This window comes from Schistocerca americana, chromosome 11 (genome assembly GCF_021461395.2).
Source record: "Schistocerca americana isolate TAMUIC-IGC-003095 chromosome 11, iqSchAmer2.1, whole genome shotgun sequence".
Lineage (NCBI taxonomy): Eukaryota > Metazoa > Arthropoda > Insecta > Orthoptera > Acrididae > Schistocerca > Schistocerca americana.
This window is the reverse complement of record NC_060129.1, coordinates 103307825-103328528: the sequence shown is the minus strand read 5'-3', so window position 1 is coordinate 103328528 and position 20704 is coordinate 103307825. Positions and strand designations below refer to the sequence as shown.

Sequence of the window (20704 nt, the reverse complement as noted above, 5' to 3'; positions counted from 1 at the left end):
TGCTCAGACTTTGAGAAAAGAAACGGCAGTTTCACTGTGAAGAATGATCAGGACTGCCTTTATAGACTGTGAGAAAATTTGAGCTTTTGACCAACATAATATCAATAAGTGTGTGCATTTGATTTCTTTGTTATTGTAATTATGAAAAATTTTATCAAATCATTATTGGCCACTGCCCAAAAAAAAATTTGTAAAATTTTTTGTGGGGAGCATGGGGGCTATGTAAGTAGGCTGTTTATGTTTTCTTATTGACAACGTTACGTAGCGCTCAATATGAAAATCACTGGCTGTGCTGTGTGCAGTCTGTGGCTAGTTTGCATTGTTGTCTGCCATTGTAGTGTTGGGCAGCGGCAGCTGGATGTAAACAGCGCGTAGCGTTGCGCAGTTGGAGGTGAGCCGCCAGCAGTGGTGGATGTGGGGAGAGAGATGGCGGAGTTTTGTAATTTGTCATGAACTGCTATATTTATATATGATGATATCAAGATAAATACATTGTTTGTTCTCTATTAATATCTTTCATTTGCTAACTATCCCTATCAGTAGTTAGTGCCTTCCATAGTTTGAATCTTTTATTTAGCTGGCAGTAGTGGCGCTCGCTGTATTGCAGTAGCTTGAGCAGCGAAGATTTTTGTGAGGTAAGTGATTTGTGAAAGGTATAGTTTAATGTTAGTCAGGGCCATTCTTTTGTAGGGAATTTTGAAAGTCAGATTGCGTTGCGCTAACAAAGTATTGTGTGTCAGGTTAAGCACAGTCTTGTATAAATTGTTCAAAGGGGACGTTTCAAATTTAGTGGCACACCTTGACTAGAAGAACGAAACGGCTGGTAGGATAGGTTCATGAGATATAGGAAACACGCAAATATGGGATAAACGCAAATATGGGGAAAACGAAAAGATGGGAAAAACGCAAATATGGGAAAAACGCTAATAAGGGAAAAACGCAAACATGGGAAAAACGTAAATATGCGACAATCGCAAATATGGGAAAAACGTAAAGAGCGAAAAACCCAAATATGAGAAAATCGCAAATACGGGAAAAACGCAAATATGGGATAAATGCAAATATGGGAAAAACGCTAATATGGGAATAACGCAAATATGGGAAAAACGTTAATATAGGAAAAACACAAATAGGAGAAACACGCAAATATGGGAAAGTCGAAAATATGTAAAAAACTCAAATATGGGAATAACACAATTATGGGGAAAACGCAAGTATGGGAAAAACGGAAATATTGGAAAAATGCAAATATGGGAAAAACACTAATATGGGAAAAACGCATATATCGTAAATACGCATATATGGTAAAAACGAATACATGGGAGAAGTGCATATATGGGGAAAATGCATATATGGGAAAACTTATCTGTTGGAAAAACGCGTATATGGGAAAACACATATATGGGAAAATCGCAAATATAGGAAAAACACAAATAGGGGAAAAACGCTAATATGGGATTAACTCAAATATTGGGATAAACGCAAATATGGGATAATCGCAAATATGAAAACAACTCAAATATGCAAATAACGCAAATATGGGAAAAACGCAAAAATAGGAAAACGCAAATATGGGAAAAACACAAATATGGGGAAACGCAAATATGGGATAAGAGTATTTAGTGGCACACCTTGACTAGAAGAAAGAAACGGCTGGTAGGATAGGTTCATGAGATATGGGAAAAACGCAAATATGGGAAAAATGCAAATATAGGAAAAACGTAAATATGGGAAAAACGCAAATATGGGAAAAACGCAAATATGGGAAATACGCAAATATGGGAAAAACGCAAATATGGGAATAACGCAAATATGGGAAAAAGGCAAAGATGTGAAAAACAAAAATATGGGAAAAACGCAAATATGGGAATAACGCAAATAGGGGGTAAACGCAAATATAGGATAAACACAAATAGCGGAAACACGCAAATATGGGGAAGACGCAAATGTGGGGAAAACCCAAATATGGGAATAAAGCAATTATGGGAAAAACGCAAATATGGGAAAAACTCAGATTTGGGAAAAACGAAAATATGGCAAAAACGCAAATAAGGGAAAAACGCATATAAGGGAAACACACAAACATAGGAATAATGCAAATATGGGAAAAACGCAAATATAGGAAGTACACAAATAGGGGAAACACACAAATATGGTAAAGACGCAGATATGGGAAAAACTCCAATATAGGAATAACGCAAATATTGGAAAAACACAAATATTGGAAATACGTACATATGGAAGAAACGCAAATATGGGAAAGCTCAAATATGGGAAAAACGCAAATTTGGGACAATCACAAATATGGAACAAACAGAAATATGGGAAAAACGCAAATATGGGAAAAAGTCAAATATGGGAAAAATGCAAATATGGGAAAAACACATGTATGGGAAAAACGCAAATATGGGAAAAACACAAATATCGGAAAAACGCAAATATGAAAAAACGCAAATATGGGAAAAACGCAAATATGTGAAAAACCCAAATATGGGGAAAACAAAATATGGGAAAGATGCAAATGTGGCAAAAACTAAATATGGGAAATATGCAAATATGGGAAAAACGCAAATATGGACAAACACAAATATGGGGAAACTAAAGTGTAGGAAAGACTCAAATATGGGAAAAACAAAAATAAGGGACAAACGCAAATATGGGACAACTGGAAATATGGGATAAACACAAATATGGGAAAAACGCAAATATGGGAAAAACGCATATGGGTGAAAAACGCATATGGGCGAAAAACGTATATATGGAGAAAACGAAAATATGGGAAAAACTCAAAAATGGTAAAATTCTAATATAGGAAAAACTCAAATATGGGAAAATCCCAATATGGGAAAAACGCAAATGTGGGATAAACCCAAATATGGGATAAACGCAAATATGGGAAAAACGCAAGGATGGCAAAGATGCAAACATGAAAAAAACGCAAATATGGGAAAAACACAAATATGGGTTAAAATCAAATATGGGAAAAACACAAATATTGGAAAAACGCAAATATGGGAAAAACGCAAATATGGGAGAAACGCAAATACGGGATGCACTCAAACATGGGATAAACGTAAATATGGGACAAACGCAAATATGGGAAAAACGCAAATATGGGAGAAACGCAAATATGGAAAAAACGCAAATATGGGAAAAACGCAAATGTGGGAACAACACAAGTATGGGAAAATCGCAAATATGGGAAAAACGCAAAATTGGGAAAACTCAAGTGTGGGGAAAACTCAAATATGGGAAAAACAAAAATAAGGGACAAACACAAAAATGGGAAAACTGCATATATGGGAAAAACGCAAATATGGGAAAACAAAAAAAAAATATAGGAAAAATACATATAGGTGAAAAACGCTTATATGGAAAAAACGCAAAATTCAGGAAATCGCAAATATGGGATAAACGCAAATATGGGAAAAACGCAAACATTGGAAGATGCAAATATGGGAAAAACACTAATATGGGAAAGTGCAAGTATGGGAAAAGTTCAAATATGGGAGATGAGAAACAAGGGACACAACTTGACTAAAAGAAGGAATTGGTTGGTAGCATGGGTTCATGAGTGATGGAAAATGTCAAATATGGGAGAAGAGAATTTAGTGGCACACCTTGTCTAGAAGAAGGAAACGGTTGGTAGGATAGGTTCATGAGATATGGGAAAAACGCAAATATGGGAAAAACGCAAATATAGGAAAAACGTAAAAATGAGAAAAACGCAAAAATGGGAAAAACGCAAATATGCGAAAAACGCTAATATGGGAAAAAGGCAAAGATGGGAAAAACGCAAATATGGGAAAAACGTAAATATAGGAAAAACACAAATAGGGGAAACACGTAAATATGGGAAAGATGCAAATATCGGAAAAACTCAAATATGGGAGAAACGCAAATATGGGACAAACACATATATGGGAATGACGCAAATATGGGAAAAATTCAAATATGGGAAAAATGCAGATATTGGAAGAATGCAAATATGGGATAAACGCAAATATGGGATAAACGCAATTACGGGAAAAATGCAAATATAGGAAAAACGAAAATATGGAAAAAACGCAAATATGGGAAAAACGCAAATATGGGAAAGACGCAAATATGGGAAAATGGCAATGACAGGAAAAACGCTAATATAGGAAAAAGGCAAATATGGGAAAACTATAAAAATAGGATAAAAGCAAATATTGGGATCAACAGAAATATGCGATAAACGCAAATTTGGGAAAAACACAGATATATGAACAACGCAAATATGGGAAAAACACAAATATGGGAAAAACGCAGATATGGGAAAAACCCAAATATGGCAAAAACGCAAATATGGGAAAAACGCATATATGGGAAACACGCAAATATGGGAAAAAGACAAATTAGGGAAAAACGCACATATGGAGAAAACGCAAATATGGGATTAACGCAAATACGGGGAAAACGCAAATATGAGAAAAACGCAAATATGGGAATAACGCAAATTTGGGAAAAACGCAGATATAGGAAAAACACAAATAGGGGAAACACGCAAATATGGAAAGGACGCAAATATTGGAAAAACTCCAATATGGGAATGACGCAATTATAAAAAAACGAAAATGTGGGAAAAACGCAAATGTGGGATAAACCCAAATATGGGATAAACGCTGATATGGGAAAAACGCAAAGATGGGAAAACGCAAATACGAAAAAAACTCAAACACGGAAAAAACGCAAATAAGGGAAAAACGCATATATCGGAAAAACGCAAATATGAAAAAACGCAAATATGGGAAAAGCGCAAATATGGGAAAAACCCAAATATGGGGAAATCAAAATATGGGAAAGATGCAAATGTGGCAAAAACCAAATATGGGAAATATGCAAATATGGGAAAAACGCAAATATGGACAAACACAAATATGGGAAAACTATGTAAGTAGGCTGTTTATGTTTTCTCTATGTAAGTAGGCTGTTTATGTTTTCTCTATGTAAGTAGGCTGTTTATGTTTTCTCTATGTAAGTAGGCTGTTTATGTTTTCTTATTGGCAACGTTACGTAGCGCTCAATATGAAAATCACTGGCTGTGCTGTGTGCAGTCTGTGGCTAGTTTGCATTGTTGTCTGCCATTGTAGTGTTGGGCAGCGGCAGCTGGATGTGAACAGCGCGTAGCGTTGCGCAGTTGGAGGTGAGCCGCCAGCAGTGGTGGATGTGGGGAGAGAGATGGCTGAGGTTTCTAATTTGTCATGAACTGATATATATATTATGACTTGTGATGATATTAAGGTAAATACATTGTTTGTTCTCTATTAATATCTTTCATTTGCTAACTATCCCTATCAGTAGTTAGTGCCTTTAGTAGTTTGAATCTTTTATTTAGCTGGCAGTAGTGGCGCTCGCTGTATTGCAGTAGCTTGAGCAGCGGAGATTTTTGTGAGGTAAGTGATTTGCGAAAGGTATAGTTTAACGTTAGTCAGGGCCATTCTTTAGTAGGGAATTTTGAAAGTCAGATTGCGTTGCGCTAAAAACATTGTGTGTCAGGTTAAGCACAGTCCCGTGCATAATTGTTCAAAGGGGACGTTTCATATGTCGACCCTTAGCCTAGGATACCTCACTGGAATCTTCTGATTTTTTCTTGTAGTTTGTGTAATTAGTGTAGATTTTGTTTATTGCTAGCGCGTAATTGTAGAGAGAATCTCCTTTGTAGTTGTAGCCTTTCATTGTTGTACAGTAAAACAGTTGTGGCATGCATGTAGATTTGCACCAAGTATTTCGCAGCTGCGCTTGCAATTAACTAGATATTATTTTCAGTGTTATGTTAATGTGTTCTCTTATTTTTGCTCTTCAAATTGTGTTTTTCTGTGTTATCGTGTGAAATATTGTGACAATTATGGCGTGTGAAAAACGTAACACTAGGCTCCAAAGTAAACTGAGAAATGACAGTGAAGACGAAAGCAGTGTGTTAGCGCCGCAGAGTAATGAATTAACAGACATTCAAAGTAGTAATTTGGTAACTGTTCATAGGGAAATGGAGCAGGCGGCAAACAATGGCACGGACAGTGAAACAATTAGTGAAGAGGGAAGCATTATCGATCGATCGGTCGGCAACAGCTCGCCTCAGGAATCCGAAATGACAGGACACAATTTCGCAAATACTGTAGATTCAGGTTTTGGGTTATCACCGTTTTCTCAAATAAGTCAAGACGCATTTTCTGCTTGTCAAAATGTGAATGTTGCCGGTGCAAATGCACTGCCGAAAAGCGTAGAGAAACAGATTCCAGACACTAATACATTATTATTGCAATTAATGCAACAAATGGAACAAAATCAGAGACAAATGGGACAAAATCTTAAAAAGTTAGACACAGTGGAACAAAATCTCAAAAAGTTAGACACAATGGAACAAAATCAGAGACAAACACAGCAAAAGCTTCAAAAGTTAGACACAATGGAACAAAATCTTCAAAAGTTAGACACTACACTTGAACAAACACGTGAAGATTTAACCACTGAGTTACATAACATTGAATCGAAATGTCAAAAAGTCTGTAATGACGTAAAAACACAAATTTGTGAGCATTTTCAACCTATTTTTTCGCGGCATGAAAATGCATTACAGAATCACGAAGCAGCCATAAAAGAACTGCAAGCCATTGTTCATGAAAATCATGAGACCTTGTGGGCTAAAATTGACTCAGTTGCATCTACCGATTCGGTTACGCAACTTGCAAAAACTCAGGAAAACTTAAAGGACACAGTAGATACTCTGAAACTTGGTTCAGAAAAACACACTGAGGAAATGTGTTCACTATCGGAGAAAGTAGCCGAACTTTCGGATCAGGTCACTAACTTATCTACAAAGGTAGATGATGATCTGAATGACACAAGACCTGTAGCCTTCACTGACACTGAAGAGTGCGAACAAATTAGGAAATTCAAACAAAATCAGAATCAGATTAATACGCAACACCAAAGAGAAATCCGGGAAGTACAAGATCAGCTGACACAGTTAATACAAGAATTACGTATTTCAGAGGATACTCGTGCCCCAACTTGGGAAGAGGGACTTAGAAACACGGAAAAGCCGCAAAATAATAACACAGGGCATTTCGGAAGTTATGAAAGAAATTGGCAATGTGCACCGAATTTTGAGATGGAACCGCCGAAACGAAGTAACAATGACCGACATGCGACTCGCCGACATGACGATTTTGACTATAAGCTGTTCATTACTACACGTAAATTCAAAACGTTTAAGAATTCTGCCAACGACATTCATCCACAAGCATGGCTCCATCAATTCTCTCATTGTTTTCCTCCCAACTGGTCGTTAGAACACAGATTAGAATTTATGTGTGGCTACTTGGAGAATGAACCAGCTGTAAGAATGCGATCGGTAATTCACGATTGTCACAGTGAAGGAGAATTTTACCATGCCTTCCTCTCAGCATATTGGTCTCAAGCCACACAAGACCGGGTAAAACATAGCATCATGATGATGAAACACTTTGAACAATCTGAATTTTCCAGTCTTGTCAAATATTTTGAAGACATGTTGCATAAGAATCAATATCTTTCAAACCCATACAGCCCCTCAGAACTCATTCGCATTTGCTTACTCAAATTGCCTGAACATTTACGACATATTATTTTGGCAGGACGTTGCAAAGACGACATTGAAGCATTTCAGGGACTCCTACAAGAATTAGAAATTGACACTGACAATCGCGGAACGCGAAACCAGGAACACAACAATTACAGGTCACATCCGTCGCAAATCCGCGATGAAAGAAGTAATAACTGGACACGACAAGGCTATTCTCACAACACAAATCGTGACCAAAATAGACACCACCCGTATGACAACCGTTGGCAGAGTAGTAATAACTACAGGGAAAGATCGCATTTCCGTAGTAATGAATCTGACAGAGATTACCATAGAAACAGACAATATGGTAATCAGAACAATTATTACCAGGTGAGACAGAATAACTTCAGACGCAACATTTCAGCGCGGAGTTACGATTCAGGGAGAAATTCTCCACCACGTGACCGACAAGGAAGAAACTACGGATTCTACCGAAATGACGACAGACGATATGATCATAACGACAGACGTCAATTGCATCAGAACTGGCGGGATTCAAACAGAGCAGGGCCCTCTCGGCAAGGTGAATTTGTAGAAGTTAGGCCTCCTAATCCCAGTAACGACGCGCGGCAACAAAGAGACAGACAATGACTAACACCGCAGGCAGCCGCGTGCGCCGGCTGGCTCAGAGAAAAATAACATAGATGCTAACCTTGAGAAAAATTCCAGTATTCTTTACCGACGTATACCGCCTGACAATTGCATTCAAGTTCAAACTCTGCGTACTAGGAAGAGTAAAGGTTTACACCACATTTCTCATGTAAAACTATTTATTGACAGATAATCTGCCTTTTAACTTAGTCTTTGTCATAAAATTTTTCGCTTCACATTACTAATATGCTTTGTCAGATTTAGAATCTGTTAACATGTAACAATGTTTGAAGTGAAATATCCAGTCAAGAACCAAGAGAACTTATTTAAACAGAAATGACGAATGCATTGTTATAGTAAACAGACGTCACAGTGTTATTGTGTGTGTACATTCTTGCTTGTTTGTTGCACGATTACGTAACGACTATAAGGCTCACATACTTAGAACATTTACCAGTACTGCTAATGAGATTTTAATGCAACATTTTGGTTTATTTGAAAATACATTCTGAATTTAAAGTGCTTTCTGAGAGATACCAGATGACACAGAGGTTAGTTTATGTGACAGCTACACGATTTTTATCACGACGCTACTAATGAGTGACAATTTACAATGTTGCTTTTGCGGTGTATCTGTTTTATATCCGCACAGTTTTCTGAATTCTTCTGGAAATCAAAACATGTTTTATTAGTAACTTTTGTGGTATAGCTACAAGGAGACAGCCTTTTCCATAGCACAACAATACGTTACAGCACAGTACTTTCATCATCACAACAATAAGCGTAATAACTAAGATATCTCTACGCAAAGCATTTCACTTTTGTTTATCATGAGGTAAGTACATTGGCTTCTGCAGAACTTAGCTTTTGGAGGAAAATAACGACACTTTCACAGAGATTATCTTACAACAATATGCACATTTAGCGCTACAGGACACGCATTTCAGTGATTAATTTTGTACTTAAAACATTTATTTTTAAAGGTTTTTGAATTACAAAGAAAGTTTTCAGTGATACATTTCGTTTCATTGCTGTAATCTGTAACACCTGAGGGTATAATTACATTAATCCTCAGGGGGGTACACGCTTACTTTGTGTACCATGTGTTTGGCAAGCACAAGGAGCCCTAGCTAATATGGTATTTGCTTATACAACTTTACACATCGGTACCTTATTTCTCTAACACAGAATTACACAGCTATCTGATCATTTAACTGAGAGAGACAAACATTTATTTTACTACATCAGTGACACATGTTTACGCAATCACACAGTTGGGTAACTTCACACTTATGAAACTGTATTTTGTCTGTACTTTGAGAAACGCTCATATTTTTCGGAATCATTGTGATACTATGAGAGCTTTGAATGGCGTATTTCGTAAGGGAGCATGATTTTAAAGTACGTTTGAGGTAGATGACACTATTGAAATGAGCAGAGAATTTTTTTAGGCTTAGAAATTATTGGAGGAAGTTACGACGATTTTGAGATTTGACTGAAGTGTTATGATGTTATTATTACGACGACGATGTGTATTATGTTGTTGAGGAATGTTTATTATGCTACGTATTTCTCACGATGAAATATTGAAGAAGTGTCGACGAATATGTATATGTATAATTAGGTAAGGAATAATGAGTAGTGTTTAGGGACTCTGATTTATGAAAAGGATGTTGGAAACCAAGAAACGTACTTTAAGAGTTATGAAATGTGTGACTGTATCACAATGCTGACGAATATTCTTTTTTTGGACACTTATATTTATAGGATTTTGTTTCTACAGATTTGCAACGCTAATTCTTGACCTGTGAAATATTTTTAAATGAGACTTCAACGGTAGCAGAAACTGCTGTCATAAATATTTCCGTACGACAGTTAAGTGACCACCTGCACGTGATGCGTCGCGGGCACCCAGCTGTGTAAGACGCCTGGAGAAAAAGCCATTATTGCGAGCCCTTTTCAGTGGCACAGGTAGAAAAAAAAAAGGGGACGTGGGACGTGTCAAACACCTGGAGAACAAGCCATTAGGGTGTGCCTTTCATCGCTAATGCGACACCCTCGTTACTTGAAAACATATGATTACTCGCACTTTGTGCTAATTACTGAAATGCTTATGAATTGATGGGAAATATTCGTACATCTGCACACCTGATTACGACAAGCGTCTTTCTACGAGAGTTGAGAGCTACTAACTTATGAAATGTCACATGACTACTGAATGATATTTTTATGCTTTGCTTTTCATAGTTGCTTATTTCATTTGATACCTGTTTTTCAGCTGTGTTGCAGCATTGCTTTTATAAAATGAAATGCATTTGCTAATGTGAACACTTTCTGTCAACAGATCTATTAAATAATTATTTTATGATCCACATTCTTTAAAAAAGGAGCACTTGGAAAGGAAAGAACAATAAGAAGGGACTAATACCAGTAACTGCATCTATAATTTTCTTTTCAAGTACATGGTAATATTTCTTTTTACAATCAGTTGTTGTGGTGCACCACTTTAATTACATAGACATTAAGATGTGAATATACATTTCCCTTATCTGCATTGTTATCTTTAGTGTACTATTTTTTCGGCTTGAGCTATGTCATGTTTTGATATAAGTTATTACATTTGCTGCTGCTAGCTTTGCCAATCTGTATTTTTTGTCATTGATGTTTGTGTTAATTGTTTTGTGCTGCTGCATTGCCTCGTTCCTTAGTTTAGCATCTGAGCTCAGTAGATTTAAGTTAGCTTAAGAGAGGGTAGCCTCTAAGAGAATGAGTTGCGATGAATTGGAAGAAATGCATTGAGAAAACAGGTTTAGGTAGGATTTTCTTGGAAATAAATGAGGAGGTAAGATAATGGAAAATAAAAATGAGGTAAGAAATGTGTGAACATATAAACACAGAAAGCATGCTTAGTTAGAATTTTTTTTTTGGTGGAAACAAAGGATGAAATAAGAAGAAAGATATATGAAGTTTTGGGTTGGACTGCAGTACCAAATGTTACACTGAAAACGAACCCTGTCCTTTCCTATTGGTGTTATCCCACTATGTGTGTGTGTACCCTTGTGTATTTGTTTTCTTCCTGTCTCTGTGTAATTTCATAGAATTTTTTTCTTCTTTTAATATTAAGCTACATTCACTATGATGAGGAATACTTTTATTCTCAAATACAATTGGCATTAATAATATGTTATTTACCTTATAAATATGCTTACACATTATTTATTCTGTTTAATGCTCATGTGTGAAGTTGATGTTTCAAAAATTATTGTGATCTTTTATGTATGTACTCATGTCATAATTCCACTGATGTATATGTTAGTTCGATTCTTTTGTAAAGCCTGTACTACAGATGTTATCTGTATTATTATGTTTTTAATGATGTATTTTGTACCTTTGTTATTGTATTTTTATGTTATCAAATTGTAATTGTTACCAGTTCTTCCAATTAAGTTACATTTCACTGCACACGTTTCTGTTGGTCATAGTATATGGACAATATGTGAGAAGTAGGGACTGATAGTGTTTGCATGTGTGTTAATGATTCAGCAAGGGACTGGATAACAGCATTGCTCGTTCTAAGGACAATTCCAAAAACTTTGTGAGTGCACAAGTGGTGGTTTATGGACTTGCTATATTCTCTACAAGACTCTTCGATGGTGATTGCGCACCTGCACAGTCGCAACAGATGGCTGCTGGCCATTTCTACAAGGACTACAGTGGGTCTGCACCTCTGGTGGCCCACCAATACCATTATCTCTGCAAGGACTACAGTGGGTCTACATCTTTGATGATCCATCAATACCATTATTTCTACAAGGACTGCAGTGGGTCTGCACCTCTGGTGGCCCACCAATACCGTAATCTCTACCAGGACTCCAGTGGGTCTGCTCTGTGATGACCTACCTACCAATATTCGTCAGAACTTCGAATGACTCTGCTGTGGGTTTGCTCTGTTGTGGCCCATTACCTGTATGCATATCAAGAGTCAGCACTGTCTTTCCATTGGAAGGACAACACTACTTCTTCAAGACTGCATGGAACTCCACTACTTCTGTGTGCATTGTCTTTTACTGCTCAGACTTTGAGAAAAGAAACGGCAGTTTTACTGTGGTGAACAATGTGGACTGTCTTTATGGACGGTGAGAAAATTTAAGCTTTTGACCAACATTGTATCAATAAGTGTGTGCATTTGATTTCTTTGTTATTGTAATTATGAAAAATTTTTTTCAAATCTGTATTGGCCACTGCCCAATCCAATTTGTAAAAATTTTTGTGGGGAGCATGGGGGCTATGTAAGTAGGCTGTTTATGTTTTCTCTATGTAAGTAGGCTGTTTATGTTTTCTCTATGTAAGTAGGCTGTTTATGTTTTCTCTATGTAAGTAGGCTGTTTATGTTTTCTTATTGGCAACGTTACGTAGCGCTCAATATGAAAATCACTGGCTGTGCTGTGTGCAGTCTGTGGCTAGTTTGCATTGTTGTCTGCCATTGTAGTGTTGGGCAGCGGCAGCTGGATGTGAACAGCGCGTAGCGTTGCGCAGTTGGAGGTGAGCCGCCAGCAGTGGTGGATGTGGGGAGAGAGATGGCTGAGGTTTCTAATTTGTCATGAACTGATATATATATTATGACTTGTGATGATATTAAGGTAAATACATTGTTTGTTCTCTATTAATATCTTTCATTTGCTAACTATCCCTATCAGTAGTTAGTGCCTTTAGTAGTTTGAATCTTTTATTTAGCTGGCAGTAGTGGCGCTCGCTGTATTGCAGTAGCTTGAGCAGCGGAGATTTTTGTGAGGTAAGTGATTTGCGAAAGGTATAGTTTAACGTTAGTCAGGGCCATTCTTTAGTAGGGAATTTTGAAAGTCAGATTGCGTTGCGCTAAAAACATTGTGTGTCAGGTTAAGCACAGTCCCGTGCATAATTGTTCAAAGGGGACGTTTCAACTAAAGTGTAGGAAAGACTCAAATATGGGAAAAACAAAAATAAGGGACAAACGCAAATATGGGACAACCGGAAATATGGGATAAACACAAATATGGGAAATACGCAAATATGGGAAAAACGCATATGGGTGAAAAACGCATATGGGCGAAAAACGTATATATGGAAAAAACGAAAATATGGGAAAAACTCAAATATGGGAAAAACTCTAATATAGGAAAAACTCAAATATGGGAAAATCCCAATATGGGAAAAACGCAAATGTGGGATAAACCCGAATATGGGATAAACGCAAATATGGGAAAAACGCAAGGATGGGAAATATGCAAACATGAAAAAAACGCAAATATGGGAAAAACTCAAATATGGGTTAAAATCAAATATGGGAAAAACACAAATATTGGAAAAACGCAAATATGGGAAAAACGCAAATATGGGAAAAACGCAAATACGGGATGCACTCAAACATGGGATAAATGTAAATATGGGACAAACGCAAATATGGGAAAAACGCAAATAAGGGGGAAATGCAAGTATGGGAAAAACGCAAATATGGGAAAAACGCAAATGTGGGAACAACACAAGTATGGGAAAATCGCAAATATGGAAAAAACGCAAAATTGGGAAAACTCAAGTGTGGGGAAAACTCAAATATGGGAAAAACAAAAATAAGGGACAAACACAAAAATGGGAAAACTGCATATATGGGAAAAACGCAAATATGTGAAAAACGCAAATATAGGAAAAACACATATAGGTGAAAAACGCATATATGGAAAAAACGCAAAATTCGGGAAAACGCAAATATGGGAAAAACGCAAACATTGGAAGATGCAAATATGGGAAAAACACTGATATGGGAAAGTGCAAGTATGGGAAAAGTTCAAATATGGGAGATGAGAAATAAGGGACACAACTTGACTAAAAGAAGGAATTGGTTGGTAGCATGGGTTCACGAGTGATGGATAACAGTTGGTAAGATAGGTTCATGAGATATGCGAAAAACGCAAATATGGTAAAAACGCAAAGATGAAAATCGCAAATATGGGAAAAACGCAAATATTGGAAAGCCGCAAATATAGGTAAAATGCAAATATGGGAAAACCACATATATGGGATAAACGCAAACATTTAGGAGAAACGCAAATATGGGATAAACGCAAATATGGGAAAAACGCAAATATGGGCAAAACGCAAATGTGGGAAAAACACAAATATGGGAAAAACGCAAACTATATGGGAATAACGCTAAATGGGAAAAAGGCATATATGGGAAACACGCATATATAGGAAAACGCATATATGTGAAAAACGCAAATATGGGAAAAACGTAAATATGGGAAAAACGCAAATATGGGAGAAACGCATATACGGGGAAAACGCAAATAAGGGAAAAACGCAAATATGGGAAAATCGCAAATAATCGAAAAACGCAAACATGGGAATAACGGAAATATTGGAACAACACAAATGTGAGAAAAACGCGAATGTGGGAAAATAGAAAACATGGGAAACACGCAAATATGGGAAAAACACAAATATGGGAAAAACACAAATATGGGAAAAGCGCAAATATCGGAAAATCGCAAATATCGGAAGATCACAAATATCGCAAAATCGCAAATATCGAAAAAACGCAAATATGGGAAAAATGTAAGTATAGGAAAAACGCAAATATGGGAAAAACGCAATTATGACAGAATCGCAAATATGGGAGAAACATAAATATCGGAAAAACACAAATATGGGAAAAACGCAATTATGGGAAAAACGCAAATATGGAAAAACGCAAATATGGGAAAAACGCAAATATGGGATAAACGACAATATGGGAAAAACGCAAATACGGGATAAACGCAAATATGGGAAAAACGCAAATAAGGGAAAACGCAAATATGGGAAAAACACAAATATGCGAAAACGCTAAGATGGGAAAAACGCAAATATGGGAAAAACGCAAATATTGGAAAAACGCAAATATAGGTAATACGCAAATATGGGAAAAGCGCAAATATGGGATAAACGCAAATATGGTAAGAACGCAAAAATGGGAAGACGCAAATATGGGAAAAACACAAATATGGGAAAGTGCAAGTATGGGATAAACTCAAATATGGGAGACGAGAAATTAGGGACACAACTTGACTAAAAGAAGGAATTGGTTAGTAGTATGGGTTCATGAGTGATGGAAAATCTCAAAAATGTAATGGCACACCTTGTCTAGAAGAAGGCAACAGTTCATTAGATATGGGACAAACTCAAATCGGAAAAACGCAAATATAGGAAAAACGCAAATATGGGAAAAACGCAAATATGGGAAAAACGCAAATAAGGGAAAAACGCAAATATGGGAAAAACGCAAATATGCGAAAAACGCAAATATGAGACAGCTCAAATATGGGAAAAACGCAAATATGGGACAAACGCAAATATGGGACAAACATAAGTATGGGAAAAGCGCAAATAGGGGAAAATGCCAAATATGGGATAATTGCAAATATGGGAAGAACCTAAATATGGGATAAATGCAAATATGGGATAAACGCAAATATGGGAAAAACGAAAATATGGAAAACACAAATATGGAAAAAATGCAAATTTGGCAAACCGCAAAAAATGGGAAAAAGCAAATATGGACTAAGCGCAAATATGGGATGAACGCAAATATGGGAAAAACGCAAATATTGGAAAAACGAAAATATGGGAAAAACACATATATGGGAAAAACATATACACTCCTGGAAATGGAAAAAAGAACACATTGACACTGGTGTGTCAGACCCACCATACTTGCTCCGGACACTGCGAGAGGGCTGTACAAGCAATGATCACACGCACGGCACAGCGGACACACCAGGAACCGCGGTGTTGGCCGTCGAATGGCGCTAGCTGCGCAGCATTTGTGCACCGCCGCCGTCAGTGTCAGCCAGTTTGCCGTGGCATACGGAGCTCCATCGCAGTCTTTAACACTGGTAGCATGCCGCGACAGCGTGGACGTGAACCGTATGTGCAGTTGACGGACTTTGAGCGAGGGCGTATAGTGGGCATGCGGGAGGCCGGGTGGACGTACCGCCGAATTGCTCAACACGTGGGGCGTGAGGTCTCCACAGTACATCGATGTTGTCGCCAGTGGTCGGCGGAAGGTGCACGTGCCTGTCGACCTGGGACCGGACCGCAGCGACGCACGGATGCACGCCAAGACCGTAGGATCCTACGCAGTGCCGTAGGGGACCGCACCGCCACTTCCCAGCAAATTAGGGACACTGTTGCTCCTGGGATATCGGCGAGGACCATTCGCAACCATCTCCATGAAGCTGGGCTACGGTCCCGCACACCGTTAGGCCGTCTTCTGCTCACGCCCCAACATCGTGCAGCCCGCCTCCAGTGGTGTCGCGACAGGCGTGAATGGAGGGACGAATGGAGACGTGTCATCTTCAGCGATGAGAGTCGCTTCTGCCTTGGTGCCAATGATGGTCGTATGCGTGTTTGGCGCCGTGCAGGTGAGCGCCACAATCAGGACTGCATACGACCGAGGCACACGGGGCCAACACACGGCATCATGGTGTGTGGAGCGATCTCCTACACTGGCCGTACACCACTGGTGATCGTCGAGGGGACATTGAATAGTGCACGGTACATCCAAACCGTCATTGAACCCATCGTTCTACCATTCCTAGACCGGCAAGGGGACTTGCTGTTCCAACAGGACAATGCCCGTCCGCATGTATCCCGTGCCACCCAACGTGCTCTAGAAGGTGTAAGTCAACTACCCTGGCCAGCAAGATCTCCGGATCTATCCCCCATTGAGCATGTTTGGGACTGGATGAAGCGTCGTCTCACGCGGTCTGCACGTCCAGCACGAACGCTGGTCCAACTGAGGCGCCAGGTGGAAATGGCATGGCAAGCCGTTCCACAGGACTACATCCAGCATCTCTACGATCGTCTCCATGGGAGAATAGCAGCCTGCATTGCTGCGAAAGGTGGATATACACTGTACCAGTGCCGACATTGTGCATGCTCTGTTGCCTGTGTCTATGTGCCTGTGGTTCTGTCAGTGTGATCATGTGATGTATCTGACCCCAGGAATGTGTCAATAAAGTTTCCCCTTCCTGGGACAATGAATTCACGGTGTTCTTATTTCAATTTCCAGGAGTGTATATGGAAAAAACGCAAATATGGGAAAAACGCAAATATGGGAAAAACGCAATTATGAGAAAAACGCATATAGGTGAAAAACGCATGAGGGTGAAATACGCATATATAGAAAAAACGCAAACAGGGGAAAAACTCAAATATGGGAAAAACTCAAATATAGGAAAAACTCAAATATGGGAAAGATGTAAATATGTGAAAAACGCAAATGTGGCATAAACCCAATTATGGGATGAACACCAGTATGGGAAAACCGGAAATATGGAAAAAATGCAAATATGGGAAAAACGCAAATATAAGAAAAACGCAAATATGGGGAATTCGCATATAGGTGAAAAACGCATATGGGTGAAAAATGTATACATGGAAAAAACGCAAATATGGGAAGAATTCAAATGTGGGAAAACTCAAATATAGGAAAAACTCAAATATGGGAAAAACGTAAATATGGGAACAACGAAATGTGGGATAAACCCAAATATGGGATAAATGCAAATACGGGAAAAACCGAAATATGGAAAAGACGCAAATATGGGAAAAACGCAGAGATGGGAAAAACACAAATATGGGAAAAACGCAAAAATGGAAAAACGCACATACAGGAAAAACGCTAATATGGGAAAAACCCAAATATGGGGAAAACAAAATATGGGAAAGACGCAAATGTGGCAGAAAACTAAATATGGGAAAACTCAAGTGTAGGAAAAACTCAAATATAGGTAAAACAAAAATAAGTGATTAACGCAAATATGGGACAACCGCAAATATGGGATTAACGCAAATTTGGGAAAAACGCAAATATGGGAAAAACGCATATAGGTGAAAAACGCATATGGGTGAAAGACGCATATATGGAAAAAACGCAAATAGGGGAAAATCTCAAAAATGGGAAAAACTCAAATATTGGTCAAACTCAAATATGGGAAAAACGTAAATATGGCAAAAACGCAAATGTGGGATAAACCCAAATATGGGATAAATGCAAATATGGGAAAAACGGAAATATGGAAAAGACGCAAATATGGGAAAAAGGCAAAGATGGGAAAAACACAAATATGGGAAAAACGCCTATAGGTGAAAAACGCATATGGGTGAAAAACGCATATATGGAAAAAACGCAAATATGGGAAAAACGCAAATATGGGAAAAACTCAAATATAGGAAAAACTCAAATATAGGAAAAACTCAAATATGGGTAAAACGTAAATATGGGAAAAAACGCAAATGTGCGATAAACCCAAATATGAGATAAACGCTAATATGGGAAAAACGCAAAGATGGGAAAAACGCAAATATGAAAAAAACTCAAATATATGAAAACCGCAAATATGCGAAAAACGCAAATATGGGAAATATGTAAAGATGGGAAAAACGCAAATATGGGAAAATCGCAAATATGAGAAAAACGCAAATATGGGTAAAACACAGATATGGGATAAATGCAAATATGGGATAAATGCAAATATGGGGTAACACAAATATGGGAGAAGAGAAATGTGGGACACAATGTGTTTAAAAGAAGGAATCGTTTGGTAGCATGGTTTCATGAGTGATGGAACATCTCAAATATGGTAGAAGAGAATTTAGTGGCACATCTTGACTAGAAGAAGGAAACGGGTGATAGGATAGGTTCATGAGATATAGGAAACACGCAAATATGGGAAAAACGCAAATATGGGAAAATCGAAAATATGGCAAAAACGCGAATATTGGACAAACGCAAATAAGGCAAACACACAAACATGGGGAAATCACAAATATGCGAAAAACGCACATATGGGAAAAACGCAAATAAGGGAAAACGCAAATATAGGAAAAACGCAAATATCGGAAAAACGCAAATATGGGAAAATGGCAAAGATGGGAAAAACGCTAATATGGGAAAAACGGAAATATGGGAAAAACACAAATATGGAATAAACACAAATATTGGGATGAACGCAAATTTGGTAAAAATGCAAATATGAGAAAAACGCAAATATGGGAAGAACACAAATATGTGAAACACACAAATATGGGAAGAATGAAAATATCTGAAAAACACAAATATGGGAAAAACGCAAATAAGAGAAAAACGCATATAGGTGAAAAACGCATATGGGTGAAAAACGCATTTATGGATAAAACGCAAATAGGGGAAAAACTGAAATATGGGAAAAACTCAAATATAGGAAAAACTCAAACATGGGAAAAACGTAAATATGGGTAAATGCAAATGTGGGATAAACCCAATTATGGGATAAACGCCAATATGGGAAAAAAGCAAATATGAAAAAAAAACGCAAATATGGGAAAACGCAAATATGGGAAAAACCCAAATATGGGGAATACAAAATATGGGAAAGATGCAAATGTGGCAAAAACCAAATATGGGAAATATGCAAATATGGGAAAAACGCAAATATGGACAAACACAAATATGGGAAAACTAAAGTGTAGGAAAGTTTCAAATACGGGAAAAACAAAAATAAGGGACACACGCAAATATGGGACAACTGGAAATATGGGATAAACACAAATATGGGAAAAACGCAAATAAGGGAAAAACGCATATAGAAGAAAAATGCATATGGGCGAAAAATGTATATATGGAAAAAACGAAAATATGGGAAAAACTCAAATATGGGAAAAACTCTAATGGAGGAAAAACTCAAATATGGGAAAATCCCAATATGGGAAAAACGCAAATGTGGGATGAACCCAAATATGGGATAAAGGCAAATATGGGAAAAACGCAAGGATGGGAAATATGCAAACATAAAAAAAACGCAAATATGGGAAAAACGCAAATATGGGTTAAAATCAAATATGGGAAAAACACAAATATTGGAAAAACGCAAATATGGGAAAAACGCAAATATGGGAAAAACGCAAATATGGGATAAACTCAAACATGGGATAAACGCAAATATGGGACAAACGCAAATATGGGAAAAACGCAAATATGGGAGAAACGCAAATATGGGAAAAATGCAAATATGGGAAAAACGCAAATGTGGGAACAACACAAGTATGGGAAAATCGCAAATATGGAAAAAATGCAAAATTGGGAAAACTCAAGTGTGGGGAAAACTCAAATATGGGAAAAACAAAAATAAGGGACAAACACAAATATCGGAAAACTGCAAATATGGGAAAAACGCAAATATGGGGAAAACGCAAATATAGGAAAAACACATATAGGTGAAAAACGCATGTATGGAAAAAACGCAAAATTCGGGAAAACGCAAATATGGGATAAACGCAAATATGGGAAAAACGCAAACATTGGAAGATGCAAATATGGGAACAACACTAATATGGGAAAGTGCAAGTATGGGAAAAGATCAAATATGGGACATGAGAAATAAGGGACACAACTTGACTAAAAGAAGGAATTGGTTGGTAGCATGGGTT

The 20704-nt window shown here is 37.7% G+C and overlaps 2 protein-coding genes across 2 annotated transcripts; both read left to right on the top strand.

The window, feature by feature from the left end:
* Positions 1 to 2152: 2152 nt before the first annotated feature.
* LOC124553316 lies at positions 2153 to 2682 on the top strand. The gene is made up of 2 exons (XM_047127194.1): positions 2153 to 2231; positions 2318 to 2682. Exons 1-2 carry the CDS (start codon positions 2153 to 2155, stop codon positions 2680 to 2682), a joined length of 444 nt encoding a protein of 147 aa, XP_046983150.1.
* A 295-nt stretch (positions 2683 to 2977) lies between these two features.
* On the top strand, positions 2978 to 4043 carry LOC124553315. The gene is made up of 2 exons (XM_047127193.1): positions 2978 to 3486; positions 3704 to 4043. Exons 1-2 carry the CDS (start codon positions 2978 to 2980, stop codon positions 4041 to 4043), a joined length of 849 nt encoding a protein of 282 aa, XP_046983149.1.
* The last annotated feature ends 16661 nt before the right edge of the window (positions 4044 to 20704 follow it).